Below are 24004 nucleotides of genomic sequence, written 5' to 3' on the forward strand. Positions count from 1 at the left end.
TTGAGCCTTACTTCTAAATTACCAGATTTGGGGTAGTTTTTTTTCCCGCCTCTTTTACTTAGAGCGTAAAGCTGTATTACACTATATACTAATGGCACTTTTATAAGTTTCACATGTTAGGTGTTTTCTTTCAAAGCATTTTTGAATAGGTATTATGTCCTAGGCACTGTGGATAATGGTTTCATAGATGTCATCTTAATTCGTTACATGTATACCACCTATAAGACTATAGACTTCCTGAGAGCAGGAACCATGCTCTATTTATTGCCATATCCATTGTACTTTATACTTTACATAGTGCAGTCTTGTTACTGACTTCCTATATGATTACTGAGATGAATGAATAAATTTCAGAGAGATACTGTGAAAAATACTTGTTTTATAAAAGGCTCCTGTACTAAGTAGCCACTAGACCACAAATATTTGCAAGTAAATTTTTGTTTTTGTCACTAGGTGGCATTCAAAGATTAATCTCACAATATAATGTACCATTATAAATTTACGTTCATTTTTCTGAGTAGTCTTTTCCTTTTTGGTGAACACTTGGGAGACTTGCATTACTTGATCCAGTTTTTGGTACCTACCTACTTCATCTTTTCCTTTATTCTTCTCACTACCTGGCAATAGGTAATTATTATTGTTAATTTACTGAGTCTGATTTTGAAAGTATAATAATAGCAAGCTTATTTTATCCTTTATAAAATTTTCTACTCTTAGGAGTTGTGTGGTGTTATTTTAAAGTATCTATAAGTCATAAGGGGATTAACACAATTTGGCTGTCAAATAATAGAATCACAAATGGAGGACGCTGTCGGATTTTTAGCCATATCATCAAACTAGTTTCCTTTGCCTAAGCAGACTAGAAAATGTTTAACTGTGTTACTTGTTAATATTTAGGAAGTGTTGTAGAACTAACTCCTTAGCTAAATTTTAGTTCTTGTTACTCTTTATTTTGTGGAAACTCTTACAGTTCACATTTTAGGAAGTGTATGTTTACTTATATTGTGGGTGGTTTAGTCATTTGTAAGTACATTAATGTATTTACTTATATTGTGGGTGGTTTAGTCATTTGTAGGTACATTAATGTAAATTTATTTTTTCCAGCTTTATGAAGATATAATTGACATGTGACATTGTAAGTTTAAGTTATACAATGCAATAATTTGACACACATATGTATTTGTGAAATGTTTACCACAATAAAGTTAGTAAACACATCCTTCACCTCTAATAACCATTTTGTTTTGTTGTTATGATGAGAGCATTAAAGCTCTATTCTTATATCAACTTTCAAGTACACAGTACAGTATGATTAACTGCAGTCACCATGCTGTACATTAGATCCCCAGAACTTACTCATCTTATGCCTAAAAGTTTGTACCCTTTAACCAACATCTCCTCATGTCCCCTACCCCTCAACTCCTGGCTACCTCCTTTCTGTTCTTTGTTTCTTTGAGTTTGATGTTTTCAGATTATTTGTATAAGGGAGATCATACAGTATTTGTCTTTCTCTGTCTGACGTATTTCAAGATAGTGTAATTTTTAAAGTAGATAGAATCTGCCTTACCATTTATTTACTTTTGGTCATTTTTTTTTTAAGGACAAATAGTATGGTGTAATATTGCTATATGTCATCTTCAACTAACTAAAGATATCTAAGTATTCTCATACCTATTTTACAAAATTAGTTATACAGAATTTAAATTATAATATGGGAATAAAGCAAACATTAAGGTTTATATTTTCTTTACTATTTAGTACTAAAATAAGGGGATTTATTTTTCCTTCTTTTCTCCTAAAATTTGGTTATTTAGGTAGGGGTCATCACTTCTCCTTTGATTAAATTATTAAGAGGTTAAAAAAAATTTTTTCAGTTACAGATTCAGGAAAAATTATTCAACTGTGAAGTTTCACAACTTGGATAAATTTGTTAATTAAAATGAACACTCTAAGTATAAAAGCACAATGACTGCATATAGATCCAGTGGCTAAAGAAATGTATTTTTAAGAAAACTTTTCACTGCAATTCTGGCTTACGGTCATTTTCTAACAATTCCCTTTATTACACAGATTTTATATGTTATTATTGTGTTTTAAAATAATTAACCTTTGGTTTCATTAAATTAGCATGTTATAAAGCTACATTAAAATGCTATGTTAAAAATTATATTTTCTTTCAGAATATAATCTAAAGAATTACCATGTTTATTATAATTCAAAAGTATAAATATCTGTTTTTTCCATAGGTTGTTTTAAGTTTACCAATAAAAAATTAAAACCACTCCCTGTTCTTGTATGATCTTTTTAAAGTGTATATATTATTAATATGTATAAATCCCAATAAAATATGATTTTGTTTTATGCAAAAATTACTGCATTTACCATTGTATTTATATTATATATTTATACTAGCTATGCTGCAAATGGGTATCTTCAGAGGAAAAAACTACTAATGTTATGCTCTTTGTGATTTTGGTAATGACAGTATACAAAATCACAACAAAGAGGGATAGAGTCAGCAATATTATGTTGTTTTGATTGTGGTGCAGTCACATTTAAAACTGTCAGTAATGTTGTCACATAAAATGAAACCAAAATTTAAAAGAAGCAAAATGAAGAAGAAAAATTAATGAATACCAAAATGTTTATAATACTATATGGAATTAAATTCAAATGGGAAAACTAATCAAATGCCATAATAATAAGTAAAGTTTGGGAATATAGCATTTCTAATGTACTGTTCTCAATTAAATGAGACAGGACTGATTTTTAATTAATTGGAGAAACATCATGTCCAATAATTGTGCTTACCTTCTTTTAAATACAGCATAATGATGTATTTTAAAAACTTAACTGTCAACAAAATGGTCTTTGATGTAATGTTTATATTCAACTTTAACGCATTAGTTTAACTTTTGTTATATTTTTGATTTGCAGATTGCTCTGGGAACAGTTACTAATGTGGAAGAAGCAGTGAAGTGGATAAGTTACACTTATCTTTATGTACGGATGAGAGCAAATCCATTAGTGTATGGCATCAGTCACAAGGCTTATCAGGTAGAAAACTCATTTACTAAAAAAAAGTCAGACCTCCTTCTTAGTTCTGTAATCCTTTCATGATATGAGGATAAATATTTGCTACTTCTGCTCATCTGAAAAGATTTAGGTACCTGGAAGAAAAACAAAGAGCTTTAATCTTTTTTAGAAAATACTAAGGAAAATTAAATTTGTCCCTGGTAATTATTTCACTTTCTTTATATATCTTTTCCACTGATCTTTATGTTATTATCAATTTACTGCTCAGATAAGTTTCCATTTGATATTAGTATCTTGCTATGTTTTTTTAACTATATTTTTTAAATTTAGTTTTTAGAATAAACCAGACATGAGGAAACTTACAAACCACTTTTAATGATAGGCTTATATTATATACAGTATATTCTTCTTATCAAGTCCTTCTAAGCCTTTGTTGCTAAATTAAAAAATAGCATTAATGAGTTACTATCTTAACAGTTTGGAGGCTGGATCAGTTCTGCTGTGCACATAGAGTGAGAATCAGATGCATGTGGTCACAGCTCTTCCTATAAACTTCACAGCTCTGTGGTCCACATAGCTTACAGATTCTGTGAGATCTTGTCTTTTCTTTAAACTCTGCTTTATACCCTGTAAATGCTTCCTAATTACAGGTAAAATCCAGTTGTTGTCTAATGAAAATACGATTTCACCACCATCATATCGATATTCATTAGTGTTAAAATTAGCAAAGAAGTTGAATTTAACTTGGAATTATAGTTTTCCTCTATTTACTAATAATGATAATTTTGTATGTGTGTGTGTGTTCCATTTTGTATCAAAGCAGTTGCCTATCTTTTTTTTATCTTTCCTTTTCATATACAATAACTTTGACCATGGGAAAATTGAAACTTAAGGTTTAGGAGGGAAGAAAAAGAAGAAAAATAGCAGCAGCAACTAGTTATGAAGCTGTTCATCTGAAATCATTTGGTTTTTATACTTAGGTTTACTGTAGATGGGGGAATTCAACTACCTTTATTCTTCTCAGTTAAAATCTGTGCTAATCTTCAAATGGATATCTTTTACAACCAGATCGCTCTCAGTTGTAAAATGTAGGTGTATTGTAACCTGTACCTTTATAAATTTTAAAGAATGAGGCACTAGCTATTCTTCCCCATTTTTTTTTTTTTTTGAGGTACGCGGGCCTCTCACTGTTGTGGCCTCTCCCGTTGCGGAGCATAGGCTCCAGACACGCAGGCTCAGCGACCATGGCTCACGGGCCCAGCCGCACCGTGGCATGTGGGATCTTCCCAGACTAGGACACAAACCCGTGTCCCCTGCATCGGCAGGCGGACTCTCAACCACTGCGCCACCAGGGAAGCCCAGCACTAGCTATTCTTATTACAAATGTGGGTTTTGTGAAAAGAGTCAATGGCACTATGAAAATATTCTGAAGGGGTAAAGGAAGACCAAACACAACATGTATTTTTTCATGGGCTAAGGCATATCAAATCTTGGGACAAGATAAACACATCAATTGATTTTTGTTTACGTGCCAGATTAATATTGGAAGTCATTTTTTTATAATTTTCTAGTGTAAAAAGTGGGTTTTTTTCCTTTCTGAGATACAAAGTTTTATAACCTTCACAGTTCAGATAATCTTACCTTCTTATTTTTTTGACCTAAGTGTTTTTATTTTATTACTCAGAAAGAATGTGTAGCCACAAGACTCATGTGAATTAACACAGATCATGTAGTTTAATTCTTTTTAATGGTTTAATAATATGTGATTAATAAAATGGTTTCATAAGATGAGCCTGAAATATACAGTATGTTACCTACAGAAAATATTTAAGACTTTTTGTATTTGCTAATGTGACTGGATTCCATCTTATTTCCCTACAGTTGATTTTCCTTTGTCTCATTATGATTTGCTCATTTATTTTAGCTATATTTGATGCATGAATAAGCTGCCATAAAAATCTAAGTTAGAACAAGTGGTAGGAGTATTAACTCATTAATTGATTTCTAAAGTATTTTATACTTCCCCCTCCCCCCTTTAAAGGTCATACTTCACTTTATAGCTATAAATATATACATATATTTATATACACACACACATCATAGTAACAGGAATGTTTGCTAATATCTTGTGTTAAATGTCCTTTCTGCTTAGAAAAATACTGTAATAATTTCTAAACTATTCAGAGATTCATTGTCAAATTGATTTTACTCTTTGCTTCTATTACCATTATAGGCAGAATGGGTTTTCCCATCAACAGTTATAAAAACTGCTAGAACACTAAAACTATGCTTTTGAAAGGATGACTTTTAATTTATTTTTGTATACCTTTATTTGAACGGAGGAGAACATTCTCACTATCATTTCTTTAAATAGGACTGTGGTTTGATATTTTTAAATTCTTATTTATTTTAGTGTGGGAGGGAGAAAGCAGTGATTTTTTTTCATGTATCTAATTCCTAATCCTTATTAATCTTAACGATTATAAGACTATGCAAGAATTTTAGATTCTAAAATATTACTATCTGAAGATTAATAATTTTAGTTAAAATAATAATAATAATTTTAGTTAATTTTAAAGCTTTCTTTACTTAATGGAATAAAGTATTTTCTAATTATGTCCTATCTTTTAAAAAAATGCATTCTTTTAAAATTATAATAAAAAATTTATACTAACTAAAGCATCAACAGAAAATTTTAATTTCCATAACAGGTATACATTTGCAAATGATGACTCTCTGAAGAATTATTCAAGTGTTTTTTTTTTTTCCTGTAGATTGACCCAACATTAGCAAAGCATCGAGAACAGTTGGTCATTGAAGTTGGACGGAAACTAGACAAAGCTCGGATGATTCGTTTTGAGGAACGAACTGGATATTTTTCCTCAACTGATTTGGGTAGAACTGCCAGCCACTACTATATTAAATACAGCACTATTGAGGTAGTATACTGAGTGGAACAAACAGAATAATATGTTTGTCTTTACATGCAAATACTTTCTAGACTTCAAAATATAGTATTCATGCAAAATAACAAAAACTACTAATAGAACAAAATGCATTTGACTTATGAATTCAACAACATACACTCAGTAAAGATAAGAAAAAAAATAGAACTATAAATATTCAGGACCCTCTTGCCATCCCATTCAATGAGTATATCCCAAGCAGTAGACGCACCCAAACCTAAAACCATTGAGCACATTGGTGAGACCTCTGGAATGAGTGCCTGAATGATTTAAAGTGGGGTCTGATGGCTTAATGATATCCATGAATAAAAAGTTGAAAAATTAATTGCAAGTTATTGAGAAACACTGACTAAAAAGAATTATAAAAACTAATGAAAATATCAAGGCACTGAGCTGTACTATTTGGATAATTGAAGAGATTTTTCAAAGGTAATTTTTACTACACTATTGTATCCTTGCCTGTTACCTTTTAATGTAATCTTATGTAAGGTAGGGAGCCATATAATATCTACATTTTAAAGAATATATACTTGTCTTCATGTGTATTTCTATACCTACGTATATACCTTCACATGTTAATACATGAGAAAACTTAATAGTGATTACCTGTGAGGGGAGGACTTAAATTTGAAGGGAGTTGGATTACGGTGAATTTTTGCTCTTTACTCTTTTTATAGAGAGAAAGTTTGATTTTTTTTATGTTCATTTTTATTTTTGTTCTTAAAATTGTTTTTTAAATGAAAAAGTAATAGAAATCACTAAGATGAAATTTCTTCAGAAATATGAACACCAAGGCCTATATGAAATCTGTGTTGTACTTATTTAACATGTGCTTATTATGCAGATAACATGTTTCAGAAAACATTTTCACATGCATAATAGCTTTTCCTCATCTTGCCGCACATAAATCTTGTGTTTGTACAGCACTTTAGGTTTCTTCAAAGTCTTTTAACATATATTACTCACAACCATGATCTGGTAGTTCCTCAAACCAAAACATTTTCCCTCTCCCTCTGTTGCTGCCATCACCTACTCATGTCAACTCATTTTGTCCATTAAGTTACCTTTCTCATTTGTCCACTTGGTAGTGTGTTGCTGCCAAACTACATCTTAAGCCTGTTTGCAGCTCTCTTTCAGGGACTGTAGCCTTTCTTCAGCTTTGTTTTTGTTTTGATATTTTTCTTTCCAGTTTCCTGAATTTCTGTATGCCCTAACTAGCAATGTTGTGATATATTTGCCAGAATCTTAAGTTACATATTTTTAGTTATTCCTCTCTGAATTTTATGTGATATATGATCAGCTTTAAGTTGATGAATGGTGCCGATTTACATATGCCCATGCTGAAATGAGCCAAGACAAGAATGTTATGCTGAACATTGTTTTAGATATCTGTTGTAAGTTTCATTAACTGATTTTATAAATCTTTTTGCTTCTAAAGGTCTTCTCTAGCTAATTTTGTTTGGTGAATGTTTTTTAGTCTTTGATAAATTTGACGATGTTTAAAATGATGCTTTTGGAACAGTATGCTACAGACATTATAACTCTGCATATTCTAGGGCTCAGATGTTCTCTTAGAATGTGTGATTTATAGTCACATTTTTAATTTAAAATATTTTACTGGACCTTCTATTTTAATCAAATATAACACTTACTTTGGTAGACCTTCAATGAATACTTTGATGCTCACAAAACAGAAAGTGATATTTTTGCTATAGTCTCCAAAGCTGAAGAATTTGATCAAATCAAGGTAAGATTACTTGAAGCTTAAATCAAATGCATATAACACATATGTGTTGATTCATTTATAGAAGTTCATAATTAATTGTTATTCCTTATACAATATAAGCTGTATGACACTTCACATTTTGAGTACCAGCAATGTTCTTCCATTTATCAACAATGTCCACTATCCTAGATTTTGATAGTATGTCATACCTGACCTCATTCTTTGCTCTCTACTGCAAATCAAACATAATTTAAATAGGTTTTGCAGTAATGAAACTAGCAGAGAATATAGTGTGTAGATTTTGGTTTATTTGCAATATAAGGTTCGCTGAAGAAAATATAAAGGACATGCATGATTCAAACTTAGATATGAATATTTCTGTACCCATATTATAATTTAATCTTATTAACAGTGAAAACTTTAATACTTTGAATCATAGTACTTCACAGCTTTAAGCTATGAATGCCTTATACCATATAAAAATATATGACTGTAATGGATGCGTTTGAAGATAATTCAAGTTTGCCCTAATCCATTTGGGCAGAGGTTTTACTCTGGTCAAATAAAAAATGAAATCTCATCAGTTGAAGGATGGTGAGGTCAGAAGACTTAATTTTTGTGACATATCAAATTTGTATATGTCAATGGCAATTTTAATATTGGTGATGAATAATAAAATGTAGTCTTATCAGCATCAAGACAGTTTTTCATTGTATTTTATTAGCTACCTATGAAAAGATTGCTATTATTTTAGTATACAAAAGGAAACTTGAGTTATCACAGATGGAAACTTTTAGAAAACATGCAATGTGGTTTAATTTCAATATAAAAAATTTAAATAAATCAGTACAAATAATCCTATAAAAACATTGATTCTTCCAGGTCAGAGAAGAGGAAATAGAGGAGTTAGATGCCTTATTAAACAACTTCTGTGAACTCTCAGCTCCTGGAGGTGTAGAGAACAGTTATGGGAAAATAAACATCCTACTACAAACTTATATCAGCCGAGGGGAGGTGGACAGTTTCTCCCTTATATCAGATTCTGCATACGTTGCACAGGTAAGAATATTACCCCCTTCCTGTTTTCCTTGGTTACTTTTAGAGATTCAAGGAATTAATTCATGCTATACTATGAATGTATTGCATTGTGACACGCTGTCAAATTACCATTTTATATTAGAACTGTTTAATTTGTACATTTTTTATGCCATCTATGCTGTTAGATCAGGAACAGGGGTGGGATTTGGTGGTTGGTTTGGCTTTTTTTGATGTTGCTATTATTTACATTTTAGAGTTTAAAAATATCAATATCTGATTTTTTTCTGTTTTAAATGATAAAGTTCACGTCTTTTACTTAGGAAGGGCAATAGTACAAGAATATTTCAAGTGAAAAGAAAAGATTGTGGAACCTTTGTAGCATTCCCCAGATGTTAGAAATATAAACAATTGTTTTTAACCATTAAACAAGGCTTAATAAATATACCCCATACCATATATTAAGTATGATATATCTTTTATAAAAAAGGTAATCTTTCTTTCCTACTGTCGATACTTACAAATTGAGTACTGAAGGAAAATTAATCCGTAAATTACAGCTCATTAAATGTTTAAGTTTTTTAAATTACTGTAGTATAAAATGTTGTAATATTTATGTTTTTAATATTCAAGCCTTTATATGATATAAAGTAGATTTTGTTTTCAGTATTTACCTTTCAAATGAGAGGTTTCCCTTCTAGGTGTACTTTTTTAAAAGATATTTTTTATTTATCAAGAACACTTTTTAAATTATTTTTATTGAGTAATGCCTCCTCTAGGTTAAGGAGAAATAAAAGGTTAATCTTATTTTAAATATAGAAAATATTCCACTGTGTATTTGATGTTTGTAATTTTGCTCAAAGACTTAATATAGAAAGAGTATGTTTGTGTTAAATGAATTATTATTTTTTTTTTTTTTTTTTTTTTTTTTGCGGTACGCGGGCCTCTCACTGCTGTGGCCTCTCCCGCTGCGGAGCACAGGCTCCGGACACGCAGGCTCAGCGGCCATTGCTCAAGGGCCCAGCCGCTGCGCGGCATGTGGGATCCTCCCGGACCGGGGCACGAACCCGTGTCCCCTGCCTCGGTAGGCAGACTCCCAACCACCGCGCCACCAGGGAAGCCCCTAAATGAATTATTATTAACAGCTATGAATACCCCAGAGTGCTTTGAAATAACTGTAAACATGAAATATTTGCAAACATAAACCAAGATATATTGGTAAACAGTTTGAATGAATGCAGTAATTTAATCAAAGTAACCAAGAAACCAGGTAATGATTTCATATATTATATAAAGTAAATGTGGATGTGGTGAAAACATATTTTTTTTTATTTTGGAACACATATGTTTGTGCCATAGAAAAATACATATATTCTCAAAAACCTAAAGCCTCTATAAGGAACCATTGTTTTTAAAGTCTTTTGTTTTATGTTTTTCTGAAAAATAATATAATATTGTCGTTTTATTTTATCTAATGATTTTATATTGCAATAGTTAATGATTTAACTAAAAGGTAAAGCTTTATTGTGTTCTGGATGAACAATCTGGCCACATTTCTGCTTGATTCAAGATTATGAAGATATCATCAGAGACTGATTTACGAATTGCTTTACAATATAAAACTTACAGTTTCTTCATGATTGGTACCCAGAAAGTCAGTCTCAAAAGATTGAGGATATATCTATAAGAATCCCTTTTTAAAAAAAAAAAAAAAAAAGCTATTATGGGTTTATCATTCTTGAATATGTTAGGTAAATTTTTTTTTATTTTTTTGGGGGGGGGGGTTGGTTTTGTTTTGTTTTTGTGTGTGTTTTTTTTTTAGTTTTAGGCATCAGTAGTTCCACAAGCACTCTCTCAGCTCTGTAAATTGGTACTTCCTTGTATATTTCTGAAACTTTATTCTCTCAGCCCTTAAGATAAATCCTTAGCTCAGATATTCTATGATTTTATAAAGGGGCCTATATTTATCTTCTACATGTTAGAGATTTTGATCATTATTCCCATGCAATTTATATCATTTCAGATTAAAATGTCCTGTTGGTATCTTCTCACATGGGATTTCTCTTTCCATTTCTTTTAGCTTTTAGGGAACAACTGTAGGTTCTGAAATATAAAAACATACTCTCAAACAGTTGAGAAAATTAGCCTGGCAATTTTTTTAGAAGAGCAACTGAGCATGCTGTAGGAAGATCTATTTGATAGCTATAAAAATCAAAATATTCATTTTACATATCATTTTCTGGGCCTAATAAGAGATATCCCGTCAATTTTTAACAGGTGTTACAGCTATCCCCATATGTCAAATACCATTTGTTCTTAAATTTCTAATACTGAAACAAAGTAGTCAAATTTATCTAAAGATGAATAACACTTTTTATGTAAAATATAAAACCAAAGTCCTTAATTCTTATGATCATTTTTCACCTCATAATTCAAGCCGGATCATCTGTTTGCTATTTAAAATCTTACTCTTTTCCATCTCTTTTTATGATTTTGATCAGTTTTAACATTCTTCATTTTCAAATACAGATGTAATGACATATTTTTATTTTTTGTTTATCAAGAATACTTTTTAAATTATTTTTATTGAGTAATGCCTCCTCTAGGTTAAGGAGAAATAAAAGGTTAATCTTATTTTAAACATAGAAAATAGATATTGTAAGATGTCTCTAAACTCATGATTTTAAAAATAATCTTCCATAAAACAGTCTGCAAAGTTAATGATAGAGGGAAGGAAGAAAAACAAACTACAGAGATGTGAAAAAAGGCTTCAATCATTGTAACTTTCTGTATGTCTACTAATGAAGTTATCCTCAGATCACTGAATTTAGAAGTTTGGAGTTAAGTTTGGCATTGTTTAGTTCTGACTTTCAATAGATACTCTGACACCAACTCTCCTGGTCAAGTTATTAACCTCACCAAACTTTAGTATCTTCATCTATAAAATCATAATAACAAGACCAGTCAAATGCAGTTGTCATAAAAATTAAATGAGATAATATATGCAAAGTGGTCAGCATACTGCTTGGTTTATACAGGAGCCATTAATATGGGTTAGTTGCACTCATCAGTATTTCTTTGTTGCTCTTCTCTCACTAATTGTTCTCTCTGACTGGATCCCAAAGTCTTCCTTATTTCTCTAAATAGCTTTATAAATTTAATCATTCCACTATATACCCAAGGGCATCCTTGGCTGTCTCTTAGATTCTAAAATGGCCTCAGCACCTTCCCAAATACTTTGTATTTTTTTTTTTGTCTCTTCCTACTCCATTCCTGTTTAGGGGGTGTGAGGTGGAGCTTCCTAAGGACTGGGAAATAAAGCTACTCTTGGAGAGTTAAACAGGATAACATCCACATATAAAGGATATGATTATTCTTGTGTAGAAGTAATAAAGATAATTAGGGTTATATGAGGATAGATGTTGCCCACAATTAAAGGATGCAGCTAGACATACTTTTGAAACTGAGTCAGAATAATAAATTTATTGACAAATTTAAAATTACATTGGACCTAACCACCAATCCCTCTTTTCATTCTTCAGAACGCAGCTAGAATTGTCCGTGCTCTTTTTGAAATTGCTCTGAGGAAACGTTGGCCTGCCATGACCTATAGGCTCCTGAATCTTAGTAAAGTCATCGACAAGAGGCTCTGGGGTTGGGCTAGCCCTTTGAGACAATTTTCAGTCTTACCACCACACATTCTAACAAGATTAGAAGAAAAAAATCTTACTGTGGATAAGCTGAAAGACATGAGGAAAGATGAAATAGGTAAGAAGGAAGCAAAAATGTTTTAATGTACTGTTTCATGCAGTTAAAATATTTCACTTGATGTAAAAAAAAAAAAGTATTGTGAATTTCCACATTACTAAAGATGAACTTTTACCATTTTTATGAAATTTCTTTTACATTGATCTAAACTTAGGCAAAAGTCTCTCTAAATTTTATTAAGTTACTCAATAGAATTAGCAGTTAGAATGGAGTTTAGATTGTCACACCCTTGAGTATTTTACAGATAGAATCTTAGCTACAAATGATGAGAATTAGTCAGTGAGGCTTATTCTCAATTTATTTCTTTTGTTCATTTCATTTCATCGTCTTTTGTTATGTATATCAGCAGTGTTACAGCAAAAAAGTATGTCAACATTAAACCCTACATTTCTTCAGTTTCTAAATGAGCTTCATCATTACACATGTATAGATCTTTAAACATAGTTGGTATCAGTGTGTAAATAGTACTTGGTCTTCTATGTTTTTCACATAATATTGAAAAATTATCCCTACACACATTGCCGTGTACCTTAACATTCTGTTGGACAAATATTGATTAGGTAATATTTCAGATTCTGAATAGAATAGACATTACACATGAAGGGAGTCAGGCTGAGGAGAAATAGAGGGACCTGGTGAAAGGTTCGTAGATGTGTAGAGAGGCTGAGATAGTTATTTCCCTTGTATAATAAGAAGAATACTTCTCAGATGGAATGGAAAAGGGGAGATATCAATAAAAATAGAGAGAAATTGAGAATACAAACTAGGAAGTTGAGATTACTCACCTTGGGTAACATAAATATTTTATTAAAATAAGGAAAATCACTTTAGATTTTCAAACTTTGGTGAACATAAAACATTTTGATTTACTTGTAAATATGCTTTAAAAAATTATATTATGAAGCACCAAGACATACAAGAAATATTGATACTATAAGATAGAATCTATTTCCGCTTAGTCGCTTGGCCTGGAGTAGGAAAATGTTTAAAGTTAGTCACATCTGTTTGTGACCCTCAACCCCACCCTGGTGCCTCCATTTGTATCTGTATTTCAGAATCTGATCATTTATGAAAATATGTATAAGTGGTTAATTTTGTGCTGGACTGGCCATATTTTATATTTTTATCTTTGTTTTCTGGAAATGGTATGGATAAGTTAGTTATGTTTGATTAGTAAAGCATTTTCCATCATGGTTATAGAGTTCTGAAATAGGCCTTGAATAAATTAATGACTGTTTTCACAAAATACTGAATATTTCTATAATGAGTCTTAAACTGGCTAGGAGAAAAGTGGAACTGTTTATAGTAGTTTAAACACTACCAAGTCTCAGTAATTTTAAGAACCCTATTAATAGCTGAAAAAACCTTGATACTGGTTTACAGAGCTATGAATTGCTAATTCAAGTTAACTATTACAAAATATTCAAACATGCCAGGTCAAGAATGTCAGCTATTCTACATAGCAAATCATAAAACAAGCAATAAAAGCACCTTCTCTGAAATCCCATTTACAAGTCAGATTATATTGCTTTTTTTCTGTCTGGACACATTTCTTCTAAGTGACATTTTCCCTGCAGGTCACATTCTGCATCATGTGAATATTGGGCTCAAGGTCAAACAGTGTGTTCATCAGATTCCTTCTGTTACAATGGAAGCGTCCATTCAGCCCATCACACGGACTGTCCTCCGTGTGACGCTCAGCGTCTGTCCTGATTTCACTTGGAATGATCAGGTAGAAATGGAAAACACCTAAATCTGCATTAAGGAAAAATGTCTGTACTGCAGGTTCAACTACACCTCCTTACGTCTGTCCTCAAGGCATATAGAAAAACCTTTAAAAAGAACATATATCGAAGAATCATTTAAAACATTGTATCAATAGTATTATTTACTCGCATCCTCCAGATAAGCATGTGGTATAATATATTAATAATATGTCAACCAGTGAGACCCCTTCAGAACATTTTAGGAAACCTAAAATTTCACATTGTATAATGGTTTAGTGGATTCAGCTCCATAGGGACTTTGCTTAATTCTATCTTCTTTCATTTTTCTCTATGTGATCTTCATTTTTTCCAGCTCTTCTTACTCTGTCATTTTAACCTACTCAAAATTCAAGATTCTTCATGCTAAAAGGGCCCTTTTAAAATCCTGAGGTTTCTCAAACTATCATTCTCTTCTTTACCATTAGACTTGTAGAAAGAGTAATCTGCATTTTCCTCCTGGTCACCTGTTTCATGCTGAGACTACTTCTTCAGTGATCACCAAGGACTGACTGATTGCCATAATAAATGACTTTTCCTTAGTTATTTTCTTTACTTCTCTGAACATTCAGTCCTATACATTGTCCTTGAAAATGTCCTTCTTTGGCTCCCATCACTTTTCTGTTTCTGTTTTTACCCCTACTTCTGTTCTTTCTTCCAGACCTTAGCTGTTACTATATACTCTGGATCCTCTTCTTATTCAGTCAGTAATTCTTAAGGTCTGTCTTTGCACCAGTTACTGAGCAAAGAGTACAGTAAAAAAGAGATTGTACATACAGGCAAGTACGTGTCAGTCCTTTCATTCAAGAAGCCAGTGGGGGAAGACAAGTAAATCAGTAAATGTAGTATAGCAATGCTTACTTTACATGGTAATTGTAAGGTTCTAGTTAAGTGTAAGTAAATATCTTCTGCATTACCTGACATTAGTACATCTTTAAAGTGAATGCATTTTATTCTGTGATGTTACACAACCATAGTCCTAACCCAAATCTACCACTGATCTTAAAGTGTCCTTAAAGTGTCCTAACCATTCATTCCTTCAGTTTCCTCATCTGTAAACATGTATAATAATAATAATTATCTTTCTCCTAGAATTTCTGTATCTTTATAAATATAGAATTTTACATAAAGTATAAAATTACAAGTAGCCATAAACTCATTTCAAGTTTTTATATTTTCAAATGCATAAAAGTTTTATGTTTTTTCATCCTGTTTTCTTGTATCAAGATCCATAATAGGAATTCCCTGGCGGTCCAGTGGTTAGGGCTCCGCGCTTACACTGTTGGGTGCCCAGGTTTAACCCCTGGTCAGGGAACTAAGATCCCACGAGCCACCCAGTGTGGCCAAAAATAAAATAAAATAAAAAGGATCCATAATAAGTCTCCCACAATTTGGTTTAATTCATTGTTAGAATGGAGTACTTAATTGTTCATAGTTGCTTCTATCAGTTAGGATGCTGTTGGCTGCAAGAATAGCAAATATGACTTGTCTCAAACTGACTTAAGCAGAAGAAGATATATCATCTTACATAATATGATAGGTCCACAGGTAGAATAGGCCCTGAAGATGATTGAGTCTTCTGTTTAATGATACTCTTCCGGACCCAGAATCTTTCCATCTTTTTGCTCTGCTGATATTGTTGGCTACTTCCCAAATGTTTTCATGCTTCCTTGTTCACATTTAACAGAGAGAGGGAAAAATACCCCACCTGCAGCAGCCCAGAGCATGGGCCAGAACACCTTTTCTTCAGCCTAACTGCGCCAGTATTGGGCACATGCCTACCCCTCACCACAACCTGTTGAAAGGGGGATACCATAAGCTGATTAGTGTATGCTAACCAAAATTATCCTAGGAGGTGGGGTTACCTTCTGAATTACATGAAAGAGGTGTGAGTACTAAACAAGACTAGGCTTTATTAGGAATAAAAAAAGAAAGAGCAATGAGTGTACAAAATACAGTATATCTATCCAATGGAATATTATTTGTTAATAAGAAGGAATGAAGGACTGATGCATGCTATGACATGAACAAAAACATTATGGTAAGTGAAAGAAGCCAGTCTCAAAATCATTTCATATATATGATTCCATTTATATGAAGTGTTCCAAAAAGGCAAATCTATAGAGAAAGAAAGTAGATTGTGGTTGTCCAGGGTTGGAGGTTGGGAGGATAGATAGGTAGGGTACAAGGTTTCTTTGGGGGATGAGAAAAATGTCCTAAAATTAGATTACAAAGATGGTCACAAAACTTTGTAAATGTATTAAAACTATTGAACTGTATACTTTAAATGAGTAAACTTTGTTATGTAAATTACATATCAATAAATCTGTTAAAAAGAGGGAGAGGAATGGGTGCTGGGAATACAAACAACAGTATCCCTTATTCGAATTACAGTATATAGTATTAGGATACTATTTTTCTTCTAGGTCCATGGGACAGTAGGAGAACCCTGGTGGATTTGGGTAGAAGATCCTACAAATGATCATATTTATCATTCAGAGAATTTCCTAGTTCTAAAAAAACAGGTAAATATGTATATATGGCTCTCTCCTTATTATGTTGCTGTCATTAGGAAGAAAATGTAAACTAAATACTTTCTATTTTTACTTATTTGTCTATAATTTCATAGTGCAATTAAAGCTTTATATATTATTTTTTATGTTTCTGTTTGGTTTTAAAAGAAAATAGTAATTAAATATTATAGTATTCATATATTCAAAGTGATTTTCATTTGAGAAATTTAATTATAATCTTTCTAATTGTTTAAGGCATGTCTTCCAGAGGGGTGGGTGGGATACATAATATTTTTTAAAATTAAATAAATAAAAATTAATAACTTTAGGTGTTACATAAGCACAGTACTAAAGAATATTGAATCACATTGTATAAAAGATACTGTTTTTTAAATTCTCTATAAATTTCAATTTGATGAAAGCTGTCTTTAACTGTGATGCTTCATTCCTAATTTCTCTTTTTATCAAAGAGAAAGCAAGCTAGCTTTAGGTTTGAGTGGACACCCATAGAATTTTATAGCCATATTTTATTTTCATTGCATTTGTGTTCGTGATTATCTTCTATTTATGTCAAGTGTTCTGTTATTCCACTTATGGTAGTCAAAGAATTTAAAGAAAACTATTGAGTAAATAATTTGGTAAAAATTAATGAAGTAAAGTACTTGAATGAATGAATTTTGGAAAATTCTGATAATGAGTCAAGTTGATAACCTGTTAATACATGATGATATGCATATGTAAATAATATAAACTGAGTGTATGTTTTTCCTTCTGTAATATCACGTATCCTCAGAAGGGAACCACCTACAAGTTTCTGAAGTATCTGAATATCTCAACTATTTAGAAATCTAAGATTTTTTTTTATCTTTAGTACATACTGCTATAGATACGATTGTTTTTACAAGAGACTGATAAAGCCTTTATGCTACTAGAATAGCCATATTCATTTTAGACTTTATTTCACATTAGGTCATTAGTAAAGAAGCTCAACTGCTGGTGTTTACAATCCCTATTTTTGAGCCTTTGCCTTCTCAATATTACATCCGAGCAGTGTCTGATCGATGGTTAGGAGCTGAGGCTGTATGTATTATTAACTTTCAACATCTGATTCTACCAGAGAGACATCCTCCCCATACAGGTAACATATGGAATAGTAACTTGAATCATTGATTTTTCCAAAATTGTTGTTTTAGCTCATGTTGAAAAGTGTCTATGCTTTAAAGTTGCCTGAATCTGAATAAAAATCCAACCTATTTGTCAATACGGTTTGAAAAGAGACTTTTCAAAATCAGATCAAATGGCAGGCCTTAATTTTTTTTTATTTGAGATCCAAAAACATTAAGACTAGTTCAATTTTTATAATCTAACAAGCATGAGACTCACTGATTCTGTATTACTATGCCTTGATCTCTATTTTTACATTATAATTTCTCTACATCTCCTTCCTTTTTCATTGCAAGTGTTGTCATTTTATCTGTGCTCTCTGTGAAACTTTTGAGATATCCTTTTTTCCTTGCATTTATTACTGTTAGACTTACTTTTAGTATGTTAATTTAATTAAAGTGAATTGTAGGGCTTTTTCCTCCATATAGAGTGCTTCTACACCAAAAAGTGCTAATACTAAGGAGTCAGGTTATGGTATTACTACAGAATGGATTCACGTATACTTCGAGTCAGTTTGTGTCTTACAAACAACGTATACTCTTTATATTGGTTCTTTTCTTCCACACTAACATTATAAAAGGGTATGTGGTGATCTGCAGTATCACGTAACAGTGTTTTTCATTGTTTTCAGTGTTTGATAGTTGACAAAAATCCATTTAAAATTTTTATAACATGATTGAGTGCCTTTCTATTTTGACTTAAAGAAGCAAATTTTCATGAATAAATATTTATAATGATACTTTTAAGTGGCCTATAAAATATTCTATTTCAGAAATATCTTGAGGCTAATCTATTAACTAATTAGTATATTAAGTTTATTTCTTCTCATTGAGAATTCATAATGGATGAGTAAAGATTTCGAGAGACCCTTAATTTATAGCAAAATGAAAGTCAATTTCTCTTTTCCATATAAGTCTTCCGAAGACAAACTCTTTGTTTTTTCAAAATAAAAATAGTAGTTTTTACTGCTTTCAGTGAGCACATTATTTGACAATCTTTTGGGAAAGTAAAGTAGGCATTAATGTGACTTTAATCTTTGTCATTTTTGTCCTTTGTTCATTATCTTAGCATATCTTAAAGAGAGATACTTTAAAATACAGCTTAATACCACTTTGATATCTTGACAGAGCAAAACTAAAAAATTGTCAACCTAGAAAAATAATGTGATTGCAGTATCTACTAATCTACTCATTGAAGAGGACCTTTCTGGTTTTCTTTTATCAAATATGCTTTGTGATATCTGGAATCTCAAAATAAAATACATAAAAATGTTTGGTGCTTTCATTTAAAACGTATGCTACCAACATCACTACTGGGTCTCTCTGGCTGCAGTACCTGATTTTAACATGTGTTAACATTATATTTTAATGCTCATTTAATCACTTCTTTGTTGAGTGGCCAAGCACGTCACCTTATTTATATAATTGGCTGATTTTCTGACTACATTTTTAAAAGAAATAAATGTACCACCATGACATACCAATTGATATTAAAAATGCATGATGTGGGACTTCCCTGGTGGCACAGTGGTTGAAAATCCGCCTGCCAATGCAGGGGACACGGGTTCGAGCCTTGGTCCAGGAAGATCCCACATGCCGCGTAGCAACTAAGCCCATGCACCACAACTACTGAGGCTGCACTCTAGAGCCTGCGAACCACAACTACTGAGCCCGCATGCCACAACTACTGAAGCCTGCGTGCCTAGAGCCCGTGCTCCACAACAAGGGAAGCCACTGCAGTGAGAAGACCGCGCACCGCAATGAAGAGTAACCCCTGCTCGCCGCAACTAGAGAAAGCCCACGCACAGCAATGAAAACCCAACGCAGCCATAAATAAATTAATTAATTAAATTTTTTTAAAAATGCATGATATAACCTCAATGATGGCTAGTTCTGTTTGGCTCCAAGTATACATATAGCCATCTCACTGAGCTCAAATCAGTCAGGAAAATATCTTCATCTTTCACAGAAGTAAAGCATCTTAATTTAGCATTATCAATAAATGCCAAAATATTTATTTTTTTAGTATTTATTAAGAATATGTCTATGCTTTGATTAGCATTGCAAGTTAAGACTTCCTCCCTTCTTGATTTTCAGTGCTACAAAAAATATAGGATATCGTAATCTGGTATGAGAAACATACAGTTCTCAATTACCTGTGTAATAGAGTAGAGCAATGGAGCAATGATAATATTTTTAAAATTAGCTTTTTTACTTTTAAATACCTTTTCTGAGGAGAGAATTCTTCATACTTTCCCATCTGAAACTGTACAATGAAGATCTAACTCAAGATACAAACCACCATGTCCCCTTACTGATTTTTTTTCCCTTCTTACTCAAACTTCAAATGAGTAGAGTCATCTTCCAGGAAGTAATCCTGAGAGTAGCCAACTGATACCTTTCTGGATTATATGAAAATGAAATGACTATCAAGTTCAAGGGTATCTAGGTATAAGTTTATTTCTCGAAATCATTTTTTATTTTCTAATCTCCTAGACCTCTAGTCTACATAATGATTTACAATTAAATCTAGTTTCTTTCAGTGTTTTCCCAGCACAGTTCTTATTTACCCAGTCAGGCTATGATTTAAAACTCCCACCCAAGTTTCTTCTTGGAATTATTTTAAGTTCATATTAGTTTGCGTTGGCTAAAACAGCAGTTCACGTGACCATTCTGTTTTGTCAATTGTCTAACAGATGAACAGTAACTTGTTATTAGTAACCATTCTACTACTGAAGTTTGCAAATGGTTTTCCTTCTTCTACAGATTGGTATAGATTTAGTTTTCTTCTAAAACATGCATATTTTCATTTACCTGTCATTCAAATCACTTTCCTGATTGGAAGAGAAAGATGTGTCATTAGCACTGTCTTAGAGGTAGCTACCCCAGAAAAGTTTCCAACATGTCAATATTATAAATGTCATAATGGAAAAACAGATTGATAACTAGTATGTTAGAATTTGTTAATCCTTTTTTCCCTCTAAAGAATTGAGGATTATTATAATTTATTTCTAAGAGACAGTATTCAATATTGTGCATATTTTCCAGTTATTGTATGTACCTGTTGAATCTTTTCAGAATTACTGGATCTTCAGCCTTTACCAGTCACAGCTTTGGGATGTGAAGCATATGAAGCACTATACAATTTTAGCCACTTTAACCCTGTGCAGACACAAATATTTCATACGCTGTATCACACAGACTGTAATGTCCTACTTGGAGCGCCCACTGGATCAGGAAAGACTGTTGCAGCTGAATTAGCCATTTTCAGAGTCTTCAACAGGTACCCTACTTCAAAGGTCAGTTGGAAACACTCATGCTTACATTCAATTAGAAAGCATAGTTTATAATCTGTAAACTAGCCAGTTCTAAACATACTGGCTGGACTCGATGAATAGATATGTCACTCTTGGTGAATTTTCCAGGGGAGCCCAGATCAGTATTAGAATAACTGGCCACAAGAAAATTTATATTAAACTTTGGAGTCCTTTAGTTAGATTTCTAATGTAAATATCGGTGCTCACATGTTCTTTCCTCATTGTAAGATACCTAATTCATAGCCATATTTTTAAGAAATATAATGATTCATAATCAATCATAATCAAATCCTTTGGCTATGAAGGAAATGCTAATACTTTAACATATACAGCTTGATTACACAAGGAAATACAGAGGCAGCTTTTATTCCCCATTTCTCCAAATGGCCATGATATCATTAATGTAAAATAATGTGGCAAGTCAAGTAAGTGTTGATTTTAAGCTTTCTTGAAATATGACATACTCTCACTTTAGAAACATTATTTTCCAAGAAAGCTAACATTTCCAAGAAATGTTTTAACTTCCTTTTTCAGTGATTTCCAGTTAGTAGCTGTTCTTCCCTACTTAGCTTTACATTTTCCTACTCCTCAGTTTATTATGTGGTGAGTGATTCATTAGGAGGCACACTAACACAACAGTAGAGCTCTGTTCTAAGTTTGAAACATTTTATAAAGGAAAGAATTTTTTTTCAGAGAATAATCTGTATGTAAGTTTGGATTATTAAAGATCGGGAGGGGGGGGTTGTTTATTTTTGTTTTTTAAAAGGTAGAACACCTAAAATGTATGACTGGCATTGGTGTCTTCCATAAAATATGCATTAAAATTTAAACAACCAGATTATTTATCTTTAGAATTTCAAAATTAGTAACTTTTTTCATGAAAGAATTATAACTCAGGTAGCTCTTGATCATAAAAACTTCTATTTTCAGTAGAACCTTAATTTTCTCTAGGTAATGTATTATCTCATAGTTTTTTTTTAATTTTTCACATTATGTTAAAAGATAATTTCATTATAAACTACCTAAAAATAATACAAATGGTGCTTTTAAAAAAATACTTAAAATGTTCTATGTCAGTATTTTTATGCTGTGCTATATTCATATCTTACTCTGGATAAGTGTTGTTTAAGTTAATGACTTTTTTCTGTTAATTTAAAATTTTAAGTCTTTCATCATTAAAAGATAACACTTTTTAAACGACAGTTATATTTTGATAAATTTTATCGAGTTTAACTTTATTTGAAAATGATGTCACTATTTTCATGAGATCTTTTTGCACCCCCATTTTAGGCAGTATATATTGCACCCTTAAAAGCCCTAGTACGTGAAAGAATGGATGATTGGAAAGTTAGAATAGAAGAAAAACTTGGTAAAAAGTAAGTTCTTACTTTTTCAGATGATATGTGTTGAATAATCTAAAAGGATCAGCCAGTAAAAGATTTGCATAAAACCGTTGAATGCTTTTACAGTGATTTTCATAGTCTTTTTATTTAAAGGTATGGTAGTTAAAATATTATCAATATTCTCATTTGTTTTAAGATTGCAAGTAAATTAAGGGCTTTCATTTTTCACTTTTATTTGGCAAGATAATTTTCTCAAAATGTCTAGACTCAAAAGCAAAAGCAAAATAAGATACATCTCTTTATTTTTCTTTCATGTCTTTCAGGGTAACTTCCAAAAACCACTTAGAAGGCATTTTGCATATAAATAATTTACCAAAAATTTAAAAATCATTGAAGAACATGACTTAAAAAAATTGTACTGTTGACAAGGTTATTTATTATCGTACTGTTTTTAATAGCAAGATTGCATTCTAACCTGAGTGACAAATAGAGCATCACTAAATAAATTATGGCATATTCACACAATGCAAAATATTGTATTACTCTATTAAAAAATGAACTCTATATACTGAAGAAATGATCTTCAGAGATAGTTAAAAAAATGTTTTTAAGTTAAGTACCCCTCTTTTGTTTTTAAAAAATGGTAAAGAATATAAATATGTGGTTCTTTTAGAATGAGAACTGGGTGACTGGAGAATATCCATGTTACAGAGACTATTTACTATATATTTTTTGAACCATGTGAATGTATTACCTAGAATGTAAAAAATATGAATAAAACTAAGTAAAAGTTTTGGGAATGCTATACTTGGAGGAACTAATCTTGACCTTTTTCTGTTTTTCGAATCAAAACACATATAAAAATGACTTAATGATTTCCTAAAATTTGGAGTTAGTCTTCAGATTTCCATCTTTCTCACTCTAAATCTGATATCCTCTCAGAATGGGGTGGCACATATTTGCCCCAGGTTATCTTTTTTCTGTCCTAATATGTTTGAATTTGCCTATAATATCTACAAAATTTCAAGGTAAGAAAAGAAATGAAGCTCACACATAATCATATTCTTGGTTTTTTTTTTTTTAAAACATCTTTATTGGAGTATAATTGCTTTACAGTGGTGTGTTGCTTTCTGCCTTATAACAAAGTGAATCAGTTATACGTATACATATATCCCCATATCTCCTCCCTCTTGCGTCTCCCTCCCTCCCACCCTCCCTATCCCACCCCTCTAGGTGGTCACAAAGCAACTAGCTGATCTCCCCTGTGCTATACGGCTGCTTCCCACTAACTATTTTACATTTGGTAGTGTATATATGTCCATGCCACTCTCTTACTTTGTCCCAGCTTACCCTTCCCCCTCCCCATATCCTCAA

The 24004-nt window shown here is 31.9% G+C and overlaps 1 protein-coding gene across 4 annotated transcripts in view; it reads left to right on the forward strand.

Annotated features, from left to right (window-relative positions):
- The window catches only part of ASCC3 (activating signal cointegrator 1 complex subunit 3), a 334732-nt gene that overhangs the window by 196092 nt on the left and 114636 nt on the right, over positions 1-24004 (forward strand). For all 4 annotated transcript variants that reach the window (XM_027089736.1, XM_027089749.1, XM_027089725.1 and 1 more), the window contains 10 exons: positions 2938-3057; positions 5811-5975; positions 7663-7749; positions 8611-8787; positions 12306-12531; positions 14109-14263; positions 16721-16819; positions 17777-17945; positions 21049-21269; positions 22578-22663. In XM_027089736.1, coding sequence (XP_026945537.1) covers positions 2938-3057; positions 5811-5975; positions 7663-7749; positions 8611-8787; positions 12306-12531; positions 14109-14263; positions 16721-16819; positions 17777-17945; positions 21049-21269; positions 22578-22663 — 1505 coding nt within the window. The remainder of the gene's footprint in view (positions 1-2937; positions 3058-5810; positions 5976-7662; positions 7750-8610; positions 8788-12305; positions 12532-14108; positions 14264-16720; positions 16820-17776; positions 17946-21048; positions 21270-22577; positions 22664-24004) is intronic.

This window comes from Aethalodelphis obliquidens, unplaced genomic scaffold (genome assembly GCF_003676395.1).
Source record: "Aethalodelphis obliquidens isolate GAN/ISIS:26980383/991018 unplaced genomic scaffold, ASM367639v1 scaffold3, whole genome shotgun sequence".
NCBI lineage: Eukaryota > Metazoa > Chordata > Mammalia > Artiodactyla > Delphinidae > Aethalodelphis > Aethalodelphis obliquidens.